Source organism: Conger conger, chromosome 1, assembly GCF_963514075.1.
Source record: "Conger conger chromosome 1, fConCon1.1, whole genome shotgun sequence".
Lineage (NCBI taxonomy): Eukaryota > Metazoa > Chordata > Actinopteri > Anguilliformes > Congridae > Conger > Conger conger.
Genome location: NC_083760.1, coordinates 86421235 through 86446160, shown reverse-complemented (window position 1 = coordinate 86446160; position 24926 = coordinate 86421235). Strand labels below are relative to the sequence as shown.

The 24926-nt window shown below is 49.6% G+C and overlaps 1 protein-coding gene across 13 annotated transcripts in view; it reads left to right on the top strand.

The window, feature by feature from the left end:
* pum2 (pumilio RNA-binding family member 2) overlaps positions 1-24218 on the top strand; it is a 45446-nt gene extending 21228 nt beyond the window's left edge. Inside the window, exons 9-23 of one of the 13 annotated variants that reach the window (XM_061243019.1) lie at positions 560-667; positions 2010-2152; positions 2780-2915; positions 4025-4165; positions 5616-5963; positions 6346-6561; positions 7177-7447; positions 8120-8249; positions 8913-9047; positions 10040-10177; positions 11241-11366; positions 13069-13140; positions 15331-15452; positions 17610-17802; positions 20900-24218. In XM_061243019.1, the coding sequence (XP_061099003.1) occupies positions 560-667; positions 2010-2152; positions 2780-2915; positions 4025-4165; positions 5616-5963; positions 6346-6561; positions 7177-7447; positions 8120-8249; positions 8913-9047; positions 10040-10177; positions 11241-11366; positions 13069-13140; positions 15331-15452; positions 17610-17802; positions 20900-21031 (2411 nt within the window). In that variant the 3' untranslated portion in view covers positions 21032-24218. Of the gene's footprint in view, positions 1-541; positions 668-2009; positions 2153-2779; positions 2916-4024; positions 4166-5612; positions 5964-6345; positions 6562-7176; positions 7448-8119; positions 8250-8912; positions 9048-10039; positions 10178-11240; positions 11367-13068; positions 13141-15330; positions 15453-17609; positions 17803-20899 lie in introns of all 13 variants that reach the window. The other 12 variants (XM_061242975.1, XM_061242967.1, XM_061242953.1 and 9 more) reach the window with 12 other exon arrangements.
* Positions 24219-24926: the final 708 nt, after the last annotated feature.

The window sequence follows — 24926 nt, the reverse complement described above, 5'->3', positions numbered from 1 at the left end:
TTTGTGTGCTTTAGAGTGTGGCGGCACATCTTCAGTTATGACTGACACTGCAGCAGCGTCTGTGAGCTCATCAGCCTGTTCTACAGCGTCTGTGAGCTCATCAGTCTGTACTGCAGCGTCTGTGAGCTCATCAGCCTGTTCTACAGTGTCTGTGAGCTTATCAGTCTGTACTGCAGTGTCTGTGAGCTCATCAGACGCTGTACTACAGAAAGTGCAACCATTGGAAGTTGCAGTGAGGCAGAAAGCTTCTGTGTGTGCAGGCTGGACTGTGGCTCGTAAGTGCTGACAGTTGTCTCATGAGCTTTGGGAAATGGGCCAGGGAAAGAGGTGTACAGGCCTGCCCAGTGGATGCTGTTTGAGGCTGGGGATCTCCTGTCCTGGAGGGCTACAATATCTGCTGGTTTTCTGTGCGTTTTAGGTTAAGCATATCCCCCCCCTGCTGTTCATGTCCCCCCGCCCAGGAGCGTGGCGTTGTGCTGGCCTCCGGACCACAGGGGGCGCTCTGGGGCGGGTGTAAAAGCCTGTGCTTTTTGTTTGACAGCGGGTGTGTTTTCAGCAGGGCTCCCTCCCACCGCCTTCATGCCAAACCCCTACATCATAAGCACGGCCCCCCCCGGCACGGACCCCTACACTGCCGCTGGGCTCGCCGCCGCCGCCTCTCTCGCAGGTAACGCCGAAAAACGTCGCGCACCTGAGGAGTAAGGTGCCTAGTCTAGCCTAGCCTAGCCTAGCCTAGCAACACCTCGACAGTCTTCTGTATAGTCCCCGTTAGCGGCTATGCTCGCATCTAATGTCGCACTACTACGGGGTAAGATACCTAGCCTAGCCTAGCCTAGCAACACCTCCGCAGTCTTCTGTATAGTCCCCGTTAGCGGCTATGCTCGCATCTAATGTCGCACTACTACGGGGTAAGATACCTAGCCTAGCCTAGCCTAGCAACACCTCCACAGGCCCCGTTACCTATAGGACGGATGTAAGTTGTTAATTTTAAGTTGTAAGTTCTTAATTTCTTCAGGACCTGAATTGGCGATGCACAAATTTCACTCTCAATGCCAGTAGTACTTCTCTTTTCTACCTGATATCTTAGTTGATCAGTTAATAGCACGGACTGATTTACCTTACCTGGTACATCAGGTTTAAATCAGTCTGTAAAGAAAGTAAATCAGCAGTGCTATTAGTCCCAAACACCAAATTTAAGTGTCCCTGCCCTAAATGGTCTCCAGTAGAGGTCTTGTTTGTCGGAAACACACACGGGGTGTTCTGTAATGAAGCCAAGTACTCATTGCCCACAGACACGTTTCAGGATCATCAAAGTCTGGAATCGTGAAAAATCACTGTCCCAATCTTTGGAATCCTGGAGACCGTGGCCAACGATTACGGCATTATTAAAACCAGGCACACAGATTTAACTTTGTGTTCCACTGTTCAGGTTCAAAGCATTGAACTAGTAAACAGAAACTAAAATAAGCTTTTGGTTACTCGTGTTCCAAATGCAACTAATTAAGTCCGCTCGTATTTGGCTGCGGAGGCTTGCGTTTCTACGAGACTAAGGGAGATCCTGTGCAGATGGAGTAGAAGTTAGGCTGCTTAATTCTGTTCAAAAAGCATACGTCTTGCTCTGTCTAAATTGACCAGAACATGGCTGTGAATCCTTTGGCTTGTAATACTTCTGTTGGGTTCAAGAATTGTTGTTTGATGGATTCCAGAGATGCATCGCCAACCCTGTTCCTGGAGATCTACAGTCCTGTAGGTTTTCACTCCAACCCTAACCAAGCCCGCCTCATTCAACAGCTAGAGCAGGGCTGTCCAACCCTGTTCCTGGAGATCTACTGTCCTGTAGGTTTTCACTCCAACCCTAACAAAGCACACCTCATTCAGCAGCTATAGATCTTTGTGCTGCTAAATTGTAGAATCTTCATCTTCCAGTTTCAGGAGATCAAGGTGGTTTTGGGGGTCAATGTGTGTGGACCGTTCAGGTTCCATGCCAACGGTTCTGTTTCGGGTTCTAGGTCCCACCGTGGTTCCACCGCAGTACTACGGGGTCCCCTGGGGGGTGTACCCCGCCAACCTCTTCCAGCAGCAGGCAGCGGCCGCCGCCGCCAACAACTCGGCCAATCAGCAAGCAGCAAACCAGGGGCAGGGCCAACAGCAGGTAACGCCCCCTTTCTGGTGCCGCCCACACAGAATGGATCTTGGGAATGACATCCGGGGTGCACAACAAGGGCCGGCCCATTTCTGTTCATAATTACTTCATTAGCTCAATCATATGTTGATCTGACGACTGTAAAAGCACCAGCTACAGACGCAGACTGCAGATGCGTCCGTAAGATATGTACAGGAATGAACCAGTGTAGGGCTGTCAGAACTAAGGTAACTGGTTGGAAACGAATACCAGCGCAGTTACACCTGCCTAAAAAGTCAATATTGGAAAGTGATTTCGGTTTTTGTAAAGCCTTGAGAAAATAGAAACAGATCTCAGGATATGCATTGAGCAAAATATCCTCATTTACAATACCAGAGTTATAACAGAACAACATCTCATGAAGCTTTTTCAGACGGATGCAACAAATACAGACTCAAAATCAAGTTCAGGAATTGTTTTAGCTGCAGCAATGAGTATCATTAGTGTATTTTGTATAATATTTCATGTGAATAAAATGTAATTGTCTGGGAGGATGCTCAGCGGTCCCCCTGGTGGTGGGAAGGGGAACAGCACCGAGCAGAGTTTGGGTGATTGTGTAAGGGTGGGTTTCTCACCCCCTGCTTCCTCGTCTCCCAGGTGATGCGCGCGGGTAACAGCCAGCGCCCCCTCACCCCAGGGCAGGGGCAGCAGAGCCAGCAGGAGTCCCTGGCGGCCGCTGCCGCGGCCAATCCCGCGCTGGCGTTCGGTCAGGGCCTGGCCACTGGCATGCAAGGTCAGGATCCCGAGCCCCTCCCACTCTGACACGCCCACACGCTGATCTCCAGCTCTCTCGCTGTGAACTCTAGATCAAATGGTAAATTGGTTGGCATTTCTATAGCGCCTTTGTCCAAAGCGCTGTACAGTTCATGCTTCTCATTCACCCATTCATACACACACTCGCACACCAACGGTGATTGGCTGCCATGCAAGGCACCAACCAGCTCTTCAGGAGAAATTGGGGGTTAAGTACCTTGCGTAGGGACACTTCTACACAACCCTGCCAGACGACCGCCCTTACCACCTGAGCCTGATCAGGAGCGGATATCAGCAACTAGCAGTCCTCAAGGGCCTGGAACTCGTTTTCCACCCTCCCTTTACCTGGGAGTCAGGTGTGAACACAGTCTGTCCAATCAGTGGCACTAATTACCCGGGAGCTGGATTTTGATTCAGGGGCCAGAGCAGATCAGCTGTTCCCTGATCTAGAGGCGGTAGGTTGAAATCCTCGATGAGGCATTGCCTGTGTACTCTCACAGCTAGGTGCTTAATTTGAATTCCAGGGGTAGAAATGGACTGTGCACGTTTTTCATACGTTGTGCTGTGCAAGTGGCTCCGGAGATAAGAATGCAAATATCATGTAAACGTGCCTAGTCAGCGGTTATGGTTTGTGCTCTGAGAAAGAGCTCCAGGCCTGGGTGTATTGGTAGTAATCAGCACAGTGCTTCGCCATTGAGATTTATTGCGGCACTAAATTTTTAGTGCCCGACAAGATTAGCATTTATGATGTCCAAAATAACATCCGGCTGTTGGCAAACAAAGCTCCCCCGTGCGATCCAAGACCGGGCTTTGCTCTTCCCGCTAGGGTCTGCCGCTTTTCGTTGTTCTTCAGCACTTGATGGGTTAATTAAACCGCCCTTTTCACAGGTTTAACTGGTTCCTTGGGGCTTGCTGATTAGATTTATTTGTTTATTTTTACGTTAAAAACAAAAACTTCTAGCGCAAGCAGAATTATGGGCCTCCATGGGCCGAAAGGCTTGTTTTCATCGTCAATGTCTCGTTAAGTTTGGGAAGCTGGCTGGAGTGTCCCCAGTGAACGTCCCCATCCCTGTCTCTCTCCTCTTCCAGGCTATCAGGTTTTGGCCCCGGCTGCCTACTACGACCAGACTGGTGCCTTAGTCATGGGCCCCGGGGCCCGGACCGGTCTCGGGGGGCCAATGAGACTGGTGCAGACCCCTGTGCTGATCAACCCAGCCGCTGCGCAAGCAGGTATGTAACACAGTGCCCCTGTCTCCCGCCATCCTGTCGGGCTACTGTCCCTGCCCCCCTCGACACCTGCAGGGCAACTGTGTGTGTGTCTGTGTGTGTCTGTGTGTGTCTGTGTGTGTGTCTGTGTGTGTGTCTGTGTGTGTGTCTGTCTGTGTGTCTGTCTGTGTGTCTGTCTGTGTGTCTGTGTGTCTGTCTGTGTGTCTGTGTGTCTGTCTGTGTGTCTGTGTGTCTGTCTGTGTGTCTGTGTGTCTGTCTGTGTGTCTGTCTGTCTGTGTGTCTGTCTGTGTGTCTGTCTGTGTGTCTGTCTGTGTGTCTGTCTGTCTGTGTGTCTGTCTCTGTCTGTCTCTGTCTTTGTCTGTGTGAGAACTTCCACACTGTGCACGAATGTCCCCAGTTTGTGAGTGTGTATGCTTATCTTAAACGTGTCCTCGCTTTGTGTGTATGATTGTAAAATGTGTACACACGTCCCCATTGTGTGCGAATGTCCCCCACTTTGTCTCCAGTGTGTATGATTGTCTTGAGTGTCTCCTGAGTTTGTCTGTATGATTGTGATACGATTGTTCAAAGTGTGTCCGCACTGTGCGTTATTGTCACGTGAGCGTACCATAATCCCCACTGAATCCACTGTTCTGTACCTATACCTGTTTAAGATGGGTCCATGCCCTCATTTATATAGGGGTCATATCAGTAATCGTTCCATGTGGCACTCTCGACTTCATACCTTTTCAACCAATCAAAATGATTTCTGTACTATTGTTTTAAGCCCCTATTAAAACCCTACAAAATTTCCTCAACCAATGCCAAAAACCTCTTGGGCTCGGTACTGCAGGGGTTAAGACTTATTATCAGCTGTTAAACTCAGATTTTGGTGCCTCTCTGAGTGAGTCACGTTTCATACACCACTGATGCTCTAAATTAAGTGAAAATGCCTAACTGAAAACGCAGCCTAATGACAGTCATTTGAACCTCTTCTGTTTGTTATTTTTAATGTATCATTTTTTTGCGTGCCAAGCCGGGCATGAAAAGCTACACAGAAACTGAGAAGCTCTCTAGACTCCTGCGCTCGGCTGAGTAATGAAGTAAACACATTGAAATATTTTGGTTTAAATAAAACATTTTAAATGTATCCTTCTCAAGTCCGCCCCCACTGGAATTTCCGTTTTTCCGGCTAATGTTCAAGCTAAGAGGACAGATTATTCACCCCACTCTCTCCTCTCTGTCTCACTTTCTTTTGTTCTTTCTTGCTCTTTCTCTTCTTCCTTCTCTCTCCTCCATCACTTTCTTGATCTTTCTCTTCCTTCTCACTCTTTTGGTCTCTCCCTCTCTTCCTCTCTCCCTCCTCTCTCTCCATCTCTCTTTCCCTCTCTCACTCTCCATCTCTCTTTTCCTCTCTCTCTCTCCATCTCCCCTCTCTTTCTCTCTCTCTCGTTCTAATTTTCTTCCTCAGCAGCTGCCGCGGCCTCTGCATCCGGTTCCGGGAACAACCTGGGGGGTGCGGCCAACGGGCTCTTCCGTCCAATCAGCTCGCAGCAGCAGCAGCAGCAACAACAGCAGCAACAGCAGCAGCAGCAACAACAACAGCAGCAGCAGCAACAACAGCAGCAGCAGCAACAGCAACAGCCGCCCCACCCCAACAACAGCATGCAGTCCAGCTCCTTCTACGCCTCCAGCTCCCAGAGCAGCTCCCTGTTCTCCCACGGGCCGGGCCCCCAGCCCACCAACTCCTCCCTGGGCTTCGGAGGCACCGGGTCCCTGGGGGCCGCCATCGGCTCCGCCCTGGGGGGGTTCGGGTCCTCAGGTCAGTCCCGGAAACGTCGACCTAGAGCGGCGGGGGTCCTGGAGGCGGCCGATCTCCGTGCCGGTTTTCGTTCCGGCCACATTGCCGTAGTTTTAGTTTTCTGACCTCTCTATAAACTACACTGGGTGTCTCTCCTGTACTGGATCAGTAAAACTTTTTTGGATACACCTGCAGTCTGTGACTGTCGCTGGTTTTTATACAAATGACCAAGATGCTGTGTGACTGAGCGTTGTATTTGACACACGACCGTTGAAATGCTTTGTGATTCCTGGGCCTTTCTATGGGTTTTCTAGAGGGAGCATTAGTCCATATAATGGCTTATGAAGGGACGGACCTAAAGCTAAGGCTTCTCTCGCTCTCTCTCCCTCCCTCTCCCCGGCAGGAAGCTCCGTCAGTAACAGCGCCCCCCGCAGGGACTCCCTGTCTACGAGCTCGGACCTGTACAAGCGCAGCGGCAACAGCCTGGCTCCCATTGGCCAGCCGTTCTACAACAGCCTGAGCTTCTCCTCCTCGCCCAGCCCAATCGGGATGCCCCTGCCCAGCCAGACCCCGCCCCCGTCCCTGTCATCGCACGGCTCCTCCTCCAGCCTGCACCTGGGTACGCCCCGAAACGAACCCGCCGCGCGAGGTTCACCTTTCTGTCCGCAGGACACAGCGGCTGGGGCGCCCCCAGAGTTCGCCAGCAAATCTCGGCGTTCGTTAGATAACTCTGCGAGATACTCAGAATAGAACGGGACCTGTGTGATGGGTCCTGCCAAAGAGCCTGCTACAACAGACCAGCTAACCAGCCGCAGGTTCAGTTTACCCACATTTGGCTGTTGGCTGGTGTTAATCTCGTGCCCTGTTTATTACCCTTTAAGCGGTGTAATGCTGAATGCATTTCCGCACTTATTTCTGGGTTATTTGAATATGGTCAGATGTACTGATGTTGAATAAACAGTTGTCCCATGCAGAGCACTGTCGTGGTAATAGCTAGTGCTTAGTGTCAACCTTGGTCACTTGACGGGCATTCATGAAGGCCAATATAAACCATATGGATCGCTCAGTGTGAAGCTTTTGTAGGTGTGCCACTGAACCGGGTGGTTTAAAACATGACTCTCTCCTCCTCTCTCCTCCCCGCTCATCCCCCTCTCCTCTCCTCCCCGCTCATCCCCCTCTCCTCTCTCCTCCCCGCTCATCCCCCTCTCCTCTCTCCGTCTCCGCGGTGACGCAGGCGGGCTGACCAATGGGAGCGGGCGGTACATCTCGGCGGCGCCGGGCGCGGAGGCCAAGTTTCGCAGCGCGGGGAGCGGCTCCAGCCTGTTCAGCTCCGGGAGCAGCCAGCTGTTCCCCCCATCCCGCCTGCGCTACTCCCGCTCCGACATCATGCCCTCCGGCCGCAGCCGGCTGCTGGAGGACTTCCGCAACAACCGCTTCCCCAACCTGCAGCTCCGGGACCTGCTGGGCCACATCGTGGAGTTCTCCCAGGACCAGCACGGCTCCAGGTGTGTGTGTGTGCCTGTGTCTGTGTCTCTGTCTGTGTCTGTGTCTCTGTCTGTGTGTGTCTCTGTCTGTGTGTGTCTCTGTCTGTGTGTGTCTCTGTCTGTGTGTGTCTCTGTCTGTCTCTGTGTGTCTGTGTGTGTCTGTGTGTGTCTGTGTGTGTCTGTGTGTGTCTGTGTGTGTCTGTGTGTGTCTGTGTGTGTCTGTGTGTGTCTGTGTGTGTCTGTGTGTGTCTGTGTGTGTCTGTGTGTGTCTGTGTGTGTCTGTGTGCTGGGCCACATCGTGGAGTTCTCCCAGGACCAGCACGGCTCCGTGTCTGTGTGTGTCTGTGTGTGTCTGTGTGTGTCTGTGTGTGTCTGTGTGTGTCTGTGTCTGTCTGTGTCTGTCTGTGTCTGTCTGTGTCTGTCTGTGTCTGTCTGTGTCTGTCTGTGTCTGTCTGTGTCTATGTGCTGGGCCACATCATGGAGTTCTCCCAGGACCAGAACGGCTCCAGGTGTGTGTCTGTCTGTCTGTGTGTGTGTGTGTGTCTGTGTGTCTGTCTGTGTGTGTGTGGGCTTGTCGGTGTGCGTGAGATGGGTGAGTGTGACTGTAGCCGACTGTAGTTTGGGTTGAAACCCTGCTGATTGCGGTCTCTGCCGGTGGGCTGGCTGACGGTTGTCATGGTTCCTGTGGCGCAGGTTCATCCAGCAGAAGCTGGAGCGGGCCACGCCCGCCGAGAGGCAGCTGGTGTTCAGCGAGATCCTGCAGGCCGCCTACCAGCTCATGACCGACGTCTTCGGCAACTACGTCATCCAGAAGTTCTTCGAGGTGAGACCTGGTCCCCGGCCTCCCTGCCCCCGCTCGGGGAGTCCTCCTCACGGGCCCTTGGCAAACGAGTCACGCGTCTTCCACACCGGGCCAAGGTTCCCCCAACGGGGGTTTCAAGTTCTATTTTTAGTCCTGAAATTGACAGGTTGTGGGATTTAAGCCAGGCCGTTATTGACACCAGCGGAACGCCGAGGCTGTTGGATAACGCACCGCTCTGTGTGCGTGTGTGCGTGTGTGCGTGCGTGCGTGCGTGCGTGCGTGCGTGCGTGCGTGCGTGCGTGCGTGCATTAATGCCCTGCAGTACCTATGTTAATGCCCTGTAGTACCAGTGTTAATGCCCTGCCTGTTTGTGCTGTAGTACCTGTGTTAATGCCCTGTAGTACCAGTGTTAATGCCCTGCCTGTTTGTGCTGCAGTACCTGTGTTAATGCCCTGCAGTACCAGTGTTAATGCCCTGCTGTACCTGTGTTAATGCCCTGTAGTACCAGTGTTAATGCCCTGCTGTACCAGTGTTAATGCCCTGCAGTACCAGTGTTAATGCCCTGCCTGTGTTTGTGCTGCAGTACCTGTGTTAATGCCCTGCAGTACCAGTGTTAATGCCCTGCTGTACCAGTGTTCATGCCCTGTAGTACCAGTGTTAATGCCCTGCCTGTTTGTGCTGCAGTTTGGCAGTATGGATCAGAAGCTGGCCCTGGCAACTCGTATCCGGGGTCATGTGCTGCCCCTGGCCCTGCAGATGTACGGCTGCAGGGTGATTCAGAAAGCGCTGGAGTCCATCTCCTCCGACCAGCAGGTAATCGTAAGTCAGAGCCCTCTGTCTCTCTGCTGCGCTTCCCTGCGTGCTCATTGGCTGTGTAGAGTGGAGGCGGGGCTCGGTGACCTTCTACCCCTCTGTGACCTTCGAATGACCTTCAGGATACCTTCAAATACTGTGTGTGTGTGTGTGTGTTTGTGTTGTGGTCTGTGCTGCTGTAGTGATGGTGAATGAACAGAGTAATCAATGAATGAGTATATGAATGAATTTAGTTATTTCAAGACAATGAGTGAATAGATGAATGAACTAATGAATGCAGGGTTGAGTGAACAAATGAATCAACGTGTGAATAAATGGATGAATGGTTGAATGAACAGATGAATGGTTGAATGAACAGGTGGATGGTTGAATGAACAGATGAATGGTTGAATGAACAGGTGGATGGTTGAATGAACAGGTGGATGGTTGAATGAACAGGTGGATGGTTGAATGAACAGATGAATGGTTGAATGAACAGGTGGATGGTTGAATGAACAGATGAATGGTTGAATGAACAGGTGGATGGTTGAATGAACAGGTGATTGAGCAGGTGAACGGGGGATTGAGCTGGTGAACGGGTGAACGGGGGATTGAGCTGGTGAACGGGTGAACGGGGGATTGAGCAGGTGAACGGGGGATTGAGCAGGTGAACGGGGGATTGAGCAGGTGAACGGGGGATTGAGCAGGTGAACGGGGGATTGAGCAGGTGAACGGGGGATTGAGCAGGTGAACGGGGGATTGAGCAGGTGAACGGGGGATTGAGCTGGTGAACGAGCAGGTGATTGAGCAGGTGATTGAGCAGGTGAACGAGCAGGTGATTGAGCTGGTGAACGGGTGATTGAGCAGGTGAACGGGGGATTGAGCTGGTGAACGGGGGATTGAGCAGGTGATTGAGCTGGTGAACGGGTGATTGAGCAGGTGAACGGGTGATTGAGCAGGTGAACGAGCAGGTGATTGAGCTGGTGAACGGGTGATTGACGCGTTGCTGTGCCTCTCAGAGTGACATGGTGCGGGAGCTGGACGGCCATGTTCTGAAGTGTGTGAAGGATCAGAACGGGAACCACGTGGTGCAGAAGTGCATCGAGTGTGTGCAGCCGCAAGCCCTGCAGTTCATCATCGACGCCTTCAAGGGCCAGGTGGGTCACACACACACACACACACACACACACACACAGACGCACACACGCACACACACACACACAGACACACACACACACACACACACACACACACACTCACACACACACACAAAGACACACACTCACACACACACACAAAGACACACACACACACTCACACACATTCACACACACACTCTCACACACACACACACACACTCACACACACACACACACACACACACACACTCACACACAGACACTCACACACACACACACACACAGACACACACACACAGACACACACACACACACACACACACACAGACACACACAGACAGACACAGACACAGACACAGACACACACACACACACAGACACAGACACACACACACACACACACACAGACACAGACACACACACAGACACACACACAGACACACACACAGACACACACACAGACACACACACAGACACACACACAGACACACACACAGACACACACACAGACACACACACAGACACACACACAGACACACACACAGACACAGACACAGACACAGACACACACATACAGACACACACACACACACACACACTCTCACACTCTCACACACACACTCACACTCACACACTCACACACAGCGTTTACACTCCCACCACATACTGCCTTACTGAACACACTGAGTTTACATAACACACACTGCCTTTGCACTCAGCACACACTGCCTTGCACAACACACACTGCGTTTACATAACACATGCTACACACTGCCTTACTGAACACCCTAAGTTTACATGACACACACTACCTGTACACTCAACACACTGCATACTGCCTTGCACAACACACACTGCGTTTACATAACACAGGCTACATACTGCCTTACTGAACACCCTAAGTTTACATGACACACACTGCCTGTACGCTCAACACACTGCCTACTGCCTTGCACAACACACACTGCGTTTACATAACACAGGCTACATACTGCCTTACTGAACAGGGGGAGTTACTGAACACAGGCTCGATCACATGAGTGTACTGAAAGAGGAGTGTACTGTGGCTGGCCCTCCCCAGGTGTTTGTGCTGTCGACCCACCCGTACGGCTGCAGGGTGATCCAGCGCATCCTGGAGCACTGCACCCAGGAGCAGACCCTGCCCATCCTGGAGGAGCTGCACCAGCACACCGAGCAGCTCGTGCAGGTAGGGCCTTCACTCCAGCCCCCGGCTTCACTCCCGGCCTAGCTGCCTTTCCCCAACGTCAGGCCCAGAGCACTGCAGGGTATCAGGGCCCCCATACCGCAGCTGTCATATCAGACTGCGCCCCCCATAGTACAGCTATCCTGTCAGACCAGGGGCCCCATAGCTCAGATATCCTATCAGACCAGGGGCCCCACAGCACAGCTATCCTATCAGACCAGGGGCCCCATAGCTCAGATATCCTATCAGACCAGGGGCCCCACAGCACAGCTATCCTATCAGACCAGGGGCCCCATAGCTCAGATATCCTATCAGACCAGGGGCCCCATAGCACAGCTATCCTATCAGACCAGGGGCCCCATAGCTCAGATATCCTGTTAGACCAGGGGCCCCATAGCACAGCTATCCTATCAGACCAGGGGCCCCATAGCTCAGATATCCTGTTAGACCAGGGGCCCCATAGCACAGCTGTCATATCAGACTACGGCCCCCATAGTACAGCTATCCTATCAGACCAGGGGCCCCATAGCACAGCTATCCTATCAGACCAGGGGCCCCCATAGCACAGCTATGCCATCAGACCTCAGGCCCCCACAGCACAGCTATCCTATCAGACCAGGGGCCCCATAACGCAGCTATCCTATCAGACCAGGGGCCCCATAAAGCAGCTATCCTATCAGACCAGGGGCCCCATAACACAGCTATCCTATCACACCAGGGCTCCCCATAGCACGGCTACGCTATCAGACCATGGGCCTGTTCCACAAAGCAGGTTTATGGAGCTAGCCTGAAAACTACACTGAGTAAAACCCGGTCCCTGGCAAAGTCTGGAATATGGACTTGAAGTAGAGCTATTCCAGGTTTTACTTTGTGTGCAGTTGGCTGACTAACTCTATAATCCTGCTTTGTGGAACCAGGCCCCGGGTATATTAATAATGGTCATATAGTACAGTTCACTGCTATTCTCAAAGCTTTTAACACGGCAGAATAGTGTTGATACGTACTTGAAAAGACAAAACATCCCGGGACATTGCAGTCTCAGTTCACAGTTCCAGGAAGATTGCTCCCAAAGCCCTGTTGAGCATCACATATAGGAGTTGACTAATGAGTGGCGTTTAGGAGTTTTATGAGAAACGTGGCTCTCCTTCTTTGGCTCTGTTGGGCTCCTGTGGCTGACGTTGGGGCGGGCCTGAACACTTCCTCAACACGCCTGTCTGCGGAACAGATCCACAGATCATCGTCCATTCTCCCCATTACTCTGCTCACAGTGCGCTTCACTCACTGACGGACCGTTGTCATATTTCATATTCTGCACCGTGATGTTTGAAGCATGCTTTTATACATTCTTAAAGACTGAAGGTAGAGATGCTCCTTTTTGATAGATATAATGTATGGTAATGATATTTTAATGCATGCCCTGATAGCATACGTTTTTTTAAAGTACAATGGTCACTGTAAAACCAGTAGCACTGAATGTCTGTTATAGTGAGTTCTAGGCCCTGTATGTCTATAGCGTAATTGCATGTTGGCATGTTTGTCGGTTATTTTTTATTTTATTTTATTTGTTAGTGTTCGCCGTTATGCTAGTGGATTTGAAATGTATTCCCCATACGGAAGTGATAAAGTATATCCATGCTGCAGAATGACCTGACTAAGCCGATGGAGTAATTTCTTATGAAAACCACCCCCCCCTTATTCCATCTAGAAATATCAAGGAGTTTCATTGGAGATGACATCCAAAACATTTTATACAGTGTCAAGCGATGCGCTCTTCAAGGTCAGAACCCGCCCCCCTACCCCGCCCCTTACCCCCGCCTCTCCTCCCAGGCTCCGCCTCCTTCCTGTTGACCTGCTCTCCGTGCTTTTACATAGAAACCCTCCAAAGAGCGTTGTGCCGTCTGAAACAACAACATAGCCCCAAAAGGCCCTGCATCCTGCTAATGCAAGGGGTTTTTAATCTCCACGGGACTAACCTGCTACAGCAAAGGTTAAATGAAATTGTAATTAATTCACAGATTCTGGCCTCCTGTCCCTTTGGTTCGATGTATCGGTTCATCGGATGCTGGATATTGATGGAAGTCTGGTGGTGAACGGGGTTGCACTTTATTTGATCGGTGTGCAACTTGTACTAAAATGGTCACTGCCCTTTCAGCAGCTTCGTACTTAGTGTTTTTTACATCGCTTTTATGCCAAAGTGTCCAAGAATGTAGTTTGACAAAACTCATCGGCTCTCTGGCTGCGGTCTTGCTTTCGAAAAATAAACGTATTTTTAAAAGATAGCAATAATAGGATTGCCATAAATATCTTAATCCGTAATCCATCCGAATCGAAAAGGTGTCGTTCTTGACACGTTACTTTTGTCTATGTTGTTGTGGCAAACGCGAACAAACCGCTCTTCCCAATCTTGCAAAGCTTTAGACGGTAGTTTGAATCTTAAGAAGAGGTCCAATGTTTTATTTTCCCAGAGATTTTTTTTTTTTCCCTTTGTTTTCAGCATTATTCCGAACCGCAAACCTCTGGTGTCAGGAGTCGTGTCCTCTGAGCGTGGCCCTCCGCCCGCCTCGTGTGTCCCGCTCTCTCTGTGCACTGCGCCGTCTGCATGCAGCGCTGCTTGGGCCCTGTGCGGCGCCCCCTTGTGGTCAGCGCTGAGCATCGACTCTCACCTTCAGCTCACGCTCATCCATACCATCCATTCAGATGTGTCTGTTTACGATTAAAGATTTCTTTTTTTATTCTTTAAACCTGCATAAAATGTGTACATTTCTTTCCTGTTCACTGGCTTAGTTTGCGACTGCTCTGTTGGTTGAATAGTGGGGGCAGCCTGTAGCACGTTGGCTGAGGTACATGACCGGGAACCTGTGAGATCCGCACAGCTGTCGGGCACTTGAGCAAGCCCCTTAACCCCACGTTGCTCCAGGGGGGGATTGTCTCCTGCTTAGTCTAAATCAACTGCAAAGCGTCCGCTAAATGGCGTGTAATGTAATAGTTAACGGACAGAACACAGATTAATTTGGCATGGATGGTATGGGATAAGAACAGGCCTAGCATCTGATAGTGGAAAGTGATAAAGGAACATAAACTACAGCTAAACCCTGATGTATACACTGCAGATGCACGTGTAACCGTGTTATTAAAATAAAACCAGGGAGAGACCGACAATGCTCATGTGCACATTCTTAACTTTTATGACTACAAAAGTAATATAGAAAAAAAGATAAATTGCGGAGCATAAAATATTATAATGTTTGTAGAACTGGTGGTAATGCATCAGGAGTGTCGAGTCAGCTGCTGTGAGAAGAAAGGCAGGTAAAATATGAAGCACTAACGATGTTGCCAGTGTCAGCGCAGAATCCCAGCCCGGTTGCTTAATTACGTCAAAGCTTGTCTGCTGCGTTAAGCCTGAATGCTGTTCATTTAAAGGGCAGGTCTGCGATAACTGACTTTACAACTGTGAAATATTTGTGTGGAAAACCCCCGTACAGCTACATAATTTAGACTGATACGTGCTTCTTAATAACTGTCGTGAGGTAACAACCCTATCAATCTGTATTATGTAGCCGCATTGGACTTTTCTGTGCAGGTGATTTGTGTCGGAGTTATCGGAGACGCGGTGCAGACGCTGTGCAGAACGGGCTACGGCACGTCCCCGTTTTCGGGCACAGAGAGAGCGGGTTCTGAGCGGGATTTAAATGACCGGGTCCTCTTCAGCAGGGTCACGGTCCGATGACCCAGATGTTTGTGGTGGGAAGGGACTTGAATCTGAGTTAATCACATCCACCCTCTGCATGCATATATTTCATGGGGACAAAATTACTTTGATGCATTTTTATTATTTGTTGTATGTTTGTGTGCGAGCGTGTGGGGTGTTTTTGTTTGTTTGTTTGTTTGTTTGTTTGTTTTTGTCTACCTGCGATTGGGGGGGTAGTGACGAGATGTCACGATTGTGTTGACCTCCTCGTCCCGACAGGATCAGTACGGGAATTACGTCATCCAGCACGTTCTGGAGCACGGGCGCTCCGAGGACAAGAGCAAGATCGTGGCCGAGATCCGGGGGAAGGTCCTGGCCTTGAGCCAGCACAAGTTCGCCAGGTAAAGATCGCACGTCTCCTCCTCCTGCTTAGGGATAATAACATGGGCGTTGGTGCATATTGCCGTCAACTTTACTCACGGAAGGAATATATATGCAGGAGCTCCACCAATCTTAAGAGTGTCTTGGTAATGACCAGTGGAGCCATTTTGATTGTGATTGATTAATCGTTTCCCGTCCTGCTTCCAAGGTCCCTGTGATGACCCGGAAGTAGCCAGTCCCTGTCAGAGTTGCTCTGTTGGATGATACTAGACTACTGTGTGATTGGTGGGGCTCTGTCTATGAGTAAAGTCTGCAAGGACAACTATTGTGTCCCAATTTTGTTGTCTACTCCTTGGACAGTTGTCTAGTACAGTTCCCCTAGTCTAGTCCTGGGTTAATCTGTAGTTTCTCTAGTCCTGTCCTCGATTATTCTGTAGTTTCCTTAGTCCAGTCCTGGGCTTAATCTCCAGGTTCCTTAGTACAGTCCTGGGTTTAATCTCCAGGTAGGTTAATCTCCAGGTTCCTTATTCCAGTTCTGCGTTTAATCTCCAGGTACTTTAGTCCAGTTCTGCGTTTAATCTCCAGGTACTTTTGTCCAGTCCTGGGTTTAATCTCCAGGTACTTTAGTCCAGTCCTGGGTTTAATCTCCAGGCTCCTCTCACATCTCTCTTGCCTTCATGCCACCCTGTGTTCTCCATCTTCCCATCACTTCCTGTTTCCTGTTTTAGACGGGCCCTGCATCAGTTTACCGACGTACTGTCCGCAGGGCAGGGCTCACAGTAACCAGACTTCCTGAGAATCGCCCACAGTGTTTATATTTAAGCCTGCCGTTGTGTAGGGATAAAAACAGAGACTGGGTGTTATGTAACCTTGCTGTGTGTTGGGCCCTCAACCCTCCTCAACGAGTTTGTGCTAACTCTCATACCTCGGGCATTAACGTGGCTTCGTTTTCACAGTTCAGTCGTTTATTAGCCTAATGTTTCTGCATCTTTGGGAGATTTGGAAGCCTCTTGGCCCCTTTTGATTAAGTTCATCTTTGACATATTGGGGCGCCGCCTATAGAATTGATTAACCTCTGCATGGCTGTTGAAATGGATAGTGTTCTGCACCAGGACTGTAATGTTGTGTATATGGGGATAAGGCCCACAGGAAAAACTGGGGGGGTCTTTTTAGCGCATATGCCTCTGCATGACTGAGCTCATGAAAAGGCCCAGAATCAAGAGATTACACAAGTTTTGTTGTACAAAAGACCCTTGTGTGTTTACTGCTACCTTTTCTAAGTATGTGGTCTGGTTAGCTTCAGGGGTACAAAAAAAAAAGGTTCTCCGAGGCCGAGACAACTGGGGAGGGTGATATTTTATTTACAGAGGAGCAATTTGCGGGAAAATATTTTGGCAACCTGCAATTTTTATGGTGATGTCAAGAAGGTATTTCTGTCTCTAATGACACACCAGTGTTTGCATTTTCCGCTGTTGTGCTCGGCTGCGTTTAAATTGCTTTCCGGCGGCCACCTCGCCTTGTTTGACCCACTTCTCGTTCCCGCGTTAGTGGAGCTTGTGAAAGGTGAAGCGCCTGACCTGGTATAGGCGTGCGTAATGGGAGCGTTTGCAGTATAACCAGGTAGCTTATACCCTCGTGGCTGAGGTACATGACTGGGACTCTGAAGGTTGGTGTTTCGAGTTATGGTGTGGCCACGATAAGATCCCGGCAGCTGTTGGGCTCTTGAGCAAGGCCCTTAACGCTGCATTTCTCCACTGCTTAGTCTAATCACCTGTAAGTCACTTTTGGTAAAGGCTAAATAACAGATGTATTATCATTAACACTGTGTGTCTCTCTGTCTCTCTCTCTGTCTGTCTCTCTCTGTCTCTCTCTGTCTCTGTCTGTCTCTGTGTCTGTCTCTGTGTCTGTCTCTGTGTCTGTCTCTGTGTCTGTCTCTGTGTCTGTCTCTGTCTCTGTCTCTGTCTCTGTCTCTGTGTCTGTGTCTGTCTCTGTGTCTGTCTCTGTGTCTGTCTCTGTGTCTGTCTCTGTGTCTGTCTCTGTGTCTGTCTCTGTGTCTGTCTCTGTGTCTCTCTCTCTCTCTGTCTCTCTCTCTCTCTGTCTCTCTCTCTGTCTCTCTCTCTGTCTCTCTCTCTGTCTCTCTCTCTGTCTCTCTCTGTCTCTCTCTGTCTGTCCCTCAGTAACGTGGTGGAGAAGTGCGTGACCCACTCTTCTCGGGCGGAGCGGGCCCTGCTGATAGACGAGGTGTGCTGTCAGAACGACGGGCCCCACAGCGCCCTCTACACCATGATGAAGGACCAGTACGCCAACTACGTGGTGCAGAAGATGATCGACATGGCCGAGCCCGCCCAGCGCAAGATCATCATGCACAAGGTAACGCGAGATCCTCATGCACAAGGTAACGCAAGATCCTCATGCGCAAGGTAACGCAAGATCCTCATGCGCAAGGTAACGCAAGATCCTCATGCGCAAGGTAACGCAAGATCCTCATGCGCAAGGTAACGCAAGATCCTCGTGCGCAAGGTAACGCAAGATCCTCGTGCGCAAGGTAACGCAAGATCCTCGTGCGCAAGGTAACGCAAGATCCTCGTGCGCAAGGTAACGCAAGATCCTCGTGCGCAAGGTAACGCAAGATCCTCGTGCGCAAGGTAACGCAAGATCCTCGTGCGCAAGGTAACGCAAGATCCTCGTGCGCAAGGTAACGCAAGATCCTCGTGCGCAAGGTAACGCAGGATCCTCGTGCGCAAGGTAACGCAGGATCCTCGTGCGCAAGGTAACGCAGGATCCTCGTGCGCAAGGTAACGCAGGATCCTCGTGCGCAAGGTAACGCAGGATCCTCGTGCGCAAGGTAACGCAGGATCCTCGTGCGCAAGGTAACGCAGGATCCTCGTGCGCAAGGTAACGCAGGATCCTCGTGCGCAAGGTAACGCAAGATCCTCGTGCGCAAGGTAACGCAAGATCCTCATGCGCAAGGTAACGCAGGATCCTCATGCGCAAGGTAACGCAGGATCCTCATGCCGCAAGGTAACGCAAGATCCTCATGCAAGTCCAACGGAATGGCAGTTCAACTCAACCCGGAATGAGAGTATGCTGTAGTGAGCAGGTCTGTTTACGTTAGGGATAATGAACTCTATGAACGAATCCGTTATGAGGGAATGACGTTTACCACCCTGAAGGGCAATTATTTCCTCATAACCGACTTCTCCATAGGGCATTTTTCCCGCTTATACCACGAGTAACTTGTCAAAGTAATGTAGTTATGGACAATTTATTTTTCATTTAGTAACAAACGTATTAATCGAAACGGAATGGGAACAGGGGGGAAAAATAGTCCCTGTTGCTCAGAAAATAAATGTTCATGCCGCCTAATAGTGCCTGCTGCAGCTGCTGTGTCTAAGTATATCCCTCTACACTTCCGGCTCTTTCTGTTTCACGGTGTGAATTACGGACGGTAAAGAATGAATACCAGATTGTAAACGCCTGGCCGTTGTCTCATCAATCACTCGTGTGTTGTAAGTGCTGTTATTATTACTGCGCAAGTTGAAACGCTCGGTTACATCCCGTTTGAAACGTCTCCCGCGATTATCTTTCCGACAATGCAAAGTTTAGGTTTAACTCAATGCCGTGTAGCCGACGGTAACATATTTTGGTCACCAGTTCAGCTATAACCAGACCGCTTGCATGAATTCTAGTAGTCTGTTTCGCGCATTGATATTCGTTAGATACTTTAGGTGTGAAAAAAAAGTCTGCGTGCCCGTTCGATCTGTCCTCGTTAGCGAGGTCGTACGAAAATAACGCACGCCCACGTGACGCGTCTCGGCCAATCGGAATGCCGTATTTGCCGTGGGCGGTGGGTTATTTTTCAGGGGCCGCGGTGTATGGGCAGATTCTCCCTGGGCTGTGGAGTAAGCAGGGCTACAGGAGAGCCCTATCGCAGCCCTACGGCTGGTGTGGTTTATATACCCTGGTTTAGGGGGGGAAACCCCCCAGTATGCGATTTTAAAGCCTGGACTCAGTCTGCCAGCGCAGCGTAATGTGTGACAGTGACAGAGCTCCTCTCCCCGGGTCTCAGCCCTGCGCTAATGGGCCGTTTCCGCGCCCCCGCCCCTCGGCTGTCGCCGTGCGGTTCCGCTGCTCCGGGTTATTCAGCGCTTTATTATCCTCCGTTATCGGGGCCCGTCATCGCCCCTGTCCATCACCGCCGGCTTCTCCCGCGGCTCTCGCCTTCCCGCCGGGGTCCGCTTTCCCCGCGACGCGCGAGAAGCCGCTTCCTCGCCGGGCCTGCCTGTACCATGTGGCACTGTAACATGTAGTCTCTAGCCTAGCCTTTGTCCTGTCGCCTGTGGTCTGTAGCGTGTAGTCTCTAGCCTGTCGCCTAGCCTATGCCCTGTAGCCTGTGGTCTATAGCATGCAGTTTCTAGCCTGTAGCTTAGCCTATGTCCTGTAGCCTTTAGCCTATAGCCTGTGGTCTGTAGCATGTAGTCTCTAGCCTGTCGCCTAGCCTATGCCCTGTAGCCTGTGGTCTATAGCATGCAGTTTCTAGCCTGTAGCTTAGCCTATGTCCTGTAGCCTTTAGCCTATAGCCTGTGGTCTGTAGCATGTAGTCTCTAGCCTGTCGCCTAGCCTATGCCCTGTAGCCTGTGGTCTATAGCATGCAGTTTCTAGCCTGTAGCTTAGCCTATGTCCTGTAGCCTTTAGCCCAGGGGTCTCCAATCTTATCCTAAAAGGGCCGGCGTGGGTGCAGGTTTTTGTTTTAACCCAGCAGTAACACACCTGATTATACTAATGAACTAATCGTGGTCTTTAATCAAGACCTAGATGAGTAGAATCAGCTGTCTTAGTCCTGTGCTAAAACAACAACCTGCACACACACCGGCCCTTTCTGGATAAGATTGGAGACCCCTGCTTTAGCCTATAGCCCGTGGTCTGTAGCATGCAGTCTCTAGCCTGTAGCTTAGCCTATGTCCTGTAGCCTTTAGCCTATCGTCTGTAGCGTGTAGTCTAGCATATGTCCTGTTGCCTTTAGCCTGTAGCTTGTGGTCTGTACCATGTAGTCTTTAGCCTGTAGCCTAGCCTATGTCCTGTAGCCTTTAGTCATCAGTAGCATGTAGTGTCTAGCTTGTAGGCTAACAATGCTATGGGGCATATCCACACACACACGCGCACACACACGCGCACACACGCGCACACACACATAGATTGAGTTGCGCAGATTCACAGAATGCATATTTTAGAGAGCAGAGGAGGCATACTCTGGATGGTTTACATCTTGCTGAGAAAGCCCTGAAGGACCATAAATTTATCTTTTTACTTATTAATATTTAGAGTTTCCACAATCTCACACCTTTCCTCTGCCCACCCCCCTCTCTCCATTCCTCTCTCCCTCTCCCCCCCCTACCTCTCCTCTCCTCTCTCTCTGCCTCTCCTCTCCTCTCTCTCTCCCTCTCCATCCCCTCCCCTCTCGCTCCAGATTCGGCCCCACATCGCCACCCTGAGGAAGTACACCTACGGGAAGCACATTTTGGCCAAGCTGGAGAAGTACTACATGAAGAACAACTCTGACCTGGGCCCCATCGGTGGCCCCCCCAACGGGCTGATGTAGGCAGCAGCGCCCCCTTCCTCCCCCAAATCGACCCCCCTCCTCAACGACGGGACTTACCAAAAAGAAATCATCTTAACCTAAGAGTAACGCTGTGATCATGACCCCCCCCCCGTTCATGAGCGCCCCCTTCAAAGCCGCCGCCGCCCCCCCCCCCCCCCCCAAGCTGGGCTAAGCACAGAACGCATGTACATGATGTTAATTGTATCAAAACTGGTTGTCATATATTTTGTAAATTTTTACCTTGTAAATTCACTGTGTACAAAAAAAATGAGTAGTTTTTAAAAAGAAAAAAAAGTTTACTGTTCTTACAGCTGCACCAGCATGTGAGTTGAAGATGATGATGATGATGATGATGATGATAATGATTCTGGCAACTCCGCACAACCGAGACATCCCTCATGTTGCTGTTCTTTTGGGTTTTCTTGTTATCGTACCCGAGGGGACCCTGTTTTCCGGCCGTACGGAGGGGTAGAGGGCAGGTACAGAGTCCCAGGCACACACTAGTCCTCCCATGACAGAGCCCACTGTACACCAGGACTTGACGCAGCTCCATCGGAAAAATGATTAATTTCACCTCCATTATGTTTTTCGTTTTGATGAATAGCGCTGACCGGATGAGTTTTAACATGAAGCTGCTGTGTACGTTTCCCCGGGGAAGATTTAGTCTGTAACACCGTGCGTGTCTGTGCCTGACGTCCCCCCTCCGTACAGCTCTTTAAAAGGGTTCCACACAAACAAAGCATGTTGGGTTCAGTTGTATTTTCATAGATTTAATCTCACTTTTTTTTTTTTCTCACAAAAGGGCAAAAGTTTTTTGTTTCTTGTGTTACTTGACACGATGTTAATAAGAGCAATGATTTTAAACATTCATCTCCAGTTTGTGAAAAGTCCAGCCATTTTGTTTTGAGAGATGAACACTGCCCTATATATAAATATAAATTATAAATATATATATAATTTTTTTTTTAAACAAAAGCCGTTCTGTGATGTATAGCAGCCTTGTACATAAGTAAATATTAGTTTGGTTTTGGCAGAGGGCGGAGCCAAACATGGGCGGTTCCTAGAGAAGAGGGAGGGGCTTTTTTAAAAGGGGGCGTTTCTTGGATTCGGGGGGCGGGCTCTCCGTCGGCCTATCGGAACGAGCCGCACGCTCTGCATGTTTTAAACCCGTCACAGCGAACTGGGAGGAGAGAGAGGGTCTTTTACGTCGTCCTTAGCTTTCTTTTTTCTCTGATATATTAGCGGCAGACGCGTAGGTGGTGAGCAGGTAGGGAGTGCCGTCGAAGACCGGGAGGGACACGCTCGACGCCTCCATCTAAGGCTTGCATGATTATACGAATAGCCATCGTTTTTTGCTTCATATAAATATGTAGTGTACGTGTAGTTATTTACATAGATGTAAGTTTACAGTTTTTTGGGAAAAAGAAGAAGTCTTGGTTTGGTGGTTTATTTTGAGCCTTTGCTAGCTTTGGTAGCAGTCGACGTCTGTACAGTTGTACATTTGTAAACCTTACTGCTGTAAATGTAAGTCTTTTACCCCTTTTGAAAAAAAAAAAAAAAAAAAAAAAAGCAAAAATTTGAATTTTAGTGTATATGCATCACCCCCCAACCCCCACCCCCAATCTGCCCCACTTACATATAGGGTATACTGTATATTTCTTTGAATCCAGAGTGATTTTTAAAAATCTTTATATGCCTTCACTATCTAAAATGGCATTCTTTTTATCCTTTGTTTGAAAGAAAAGTAGCCTTTTGTTTATACTTCTATCTGTTAAATATTCTGTTAATATTGACCTTTTTGAGAAACCTTACTGTGGTGCCTCGGTGCACGCCATTGGAGGAGTCCGGTCGCTCCGTTACCATGGAGACCCTTCCTTATATGGCCTGGGTGCACTGAGAGAGCGCTGTATTTTGGAACATCGACTAACTTGTAAGTGAAAGAATGTAAGATATTGTCAATTATACATCTGAACATATGAGGTTGTTACTCTATAAAAAGTCATGTACATTTTCAGGAGGCCTTATGTACATTTTCCAGAAGTAAAAAAATTAAGAGTAAAAAAAAAAAAACTAAAAAAAAAAAACTTTTTTTTTGCTGGCAGAATTGTGACAATATGTACAATTAAAACAATTCTTTGTAACTTTTGACTCTGAATATATTTTGAAGAAAGGAAAAAAAGTGGTTTGTATATTCAGCTTTGAATAATTGAAGATAAGTTTGCTTTGTATTCTCTTGGCTCTTAAGTGTCAGGCTTTGTGTTTTTTTTTTTTTTGTATAGATGACAGTTTTCTCAGGAGCTGAGTTTGGCTTTTCGCTAACACTTTACCTGAACCCTTCGTCATACGGCTGACAACACTGTCACACATGACATAACCGCTGTCAAATGATGGCATAACTGATGGATTTCAGGTTTTGTCAAATGACTTGACTCATCCTTTTGTCTTGAAATTTTATGACTTAACATTTGTCATAACGTTCACAGATGAAACTGGCAGTTTTATATCGACTGACATCCGTTATCTTGTGACAACAGCCGCTATGTCATGTGTATGTCATGTGTATGTCTGTGTCATGTCAGCCCTGTGGCGAGGGGTTGGAGTAAAGTGTTTAGCGGCTTTTCTTTTAGTGGTGAACCCCCCCCCCCCATAAGGGGAAGAGTCCTGATGCCCTTTGTGTAGGAGACGTGATGATGATGATGATGGTGGTGATGATGATGGTGGTGATGGTGATGAAGATGTTTTAGTTGGGCTGTGGAGGTTGTTGTAGGGGGGACTGGTGGTGTGGCGTGTTCTCCAGCCTTAACCCTGGTGTCGTCCAGGTAGCCCATCCGTCTCCTGGGGAAACTCCCCTGCTGCTTCAACCTTTCACATCATTGGCTACAAGATGGCAGTGGCAGTTTCCATGGCAACCTTGTCGTTTTTTTTTTTTTTTTGATGCAAACCAGAGGTGTTGCCTCAGTGGCTTTGTTTTTTTGGGGGTTTCTTCTTTTTCTTTCCTTTTCTAACAGGCTTAAAGGAGCCCCAGACTCGTTTGCCCAAGCCGGGTTGCTCACGGACCAGCTGAACTCATTTCTGTTTGATCTAGTCTACCACCGGGTTCCTCCGCTTTTCCTAACGGGGATTGTTGTTATTCAAGAATTTGTAAATGCTGTATAAACAATACAAAAAAGTGAATAACACACGTGAATCCTGGTCATGTCTTTTATACGCAGGGGGACGTTGGTCCCCCCTCCCCATTTTTGAAATGGTTTCCCAACATTCCTAGTCAGTCTCCTGGAAGTCCACTGCATTCAATTACCATCAGTGATTGTGACATCGGCGGCATGGATGGTGCAGTGGGTAGCACTGCCGCCTCACAGCAAGGAGGTCCTGGGTTCGAATCCCCGTCGGCCAGGGCCTCTCTGTGCGGAGTTTGCATGTTCTCCCCGTGTCTGCGTGGGTTTCCTCCGGGTACTCCGGTTTCCTCCCACAGTCCAAAGACATGCACGTTAGGCTGATTGGAGAGTCTAAATTGCCCGTAGGCATGAGCGTGTGAGTGAATGGTGTGTGTGCCCTGCGATGGACTGGCAACCTGTCCAGGGAGTATTCCTGCCTTTCGCCCTATGTATGCTGGGATAGGCTCCAGCCCCCCTGCGACCCTGATCAGCATAAGCGGGTTCAGATAATGGATGGATGGATGGATGGATTGTGACATCAGTATTAGAATGTTCAGTTCAGAACACTAGTCGCACACATTAAAGGGTTAAGGTGTCGATGAAGCGCTTTGGCCACATCAGCTGAGGTGCAAGGACATGGCGGAATATTACAATGGCATGGTGTCTCGCATTGCATTCAAACCTGCAACCCTCACGTTCCACACCAGAAACCCTTCTCTAAATCACACCACGCTCCAGGA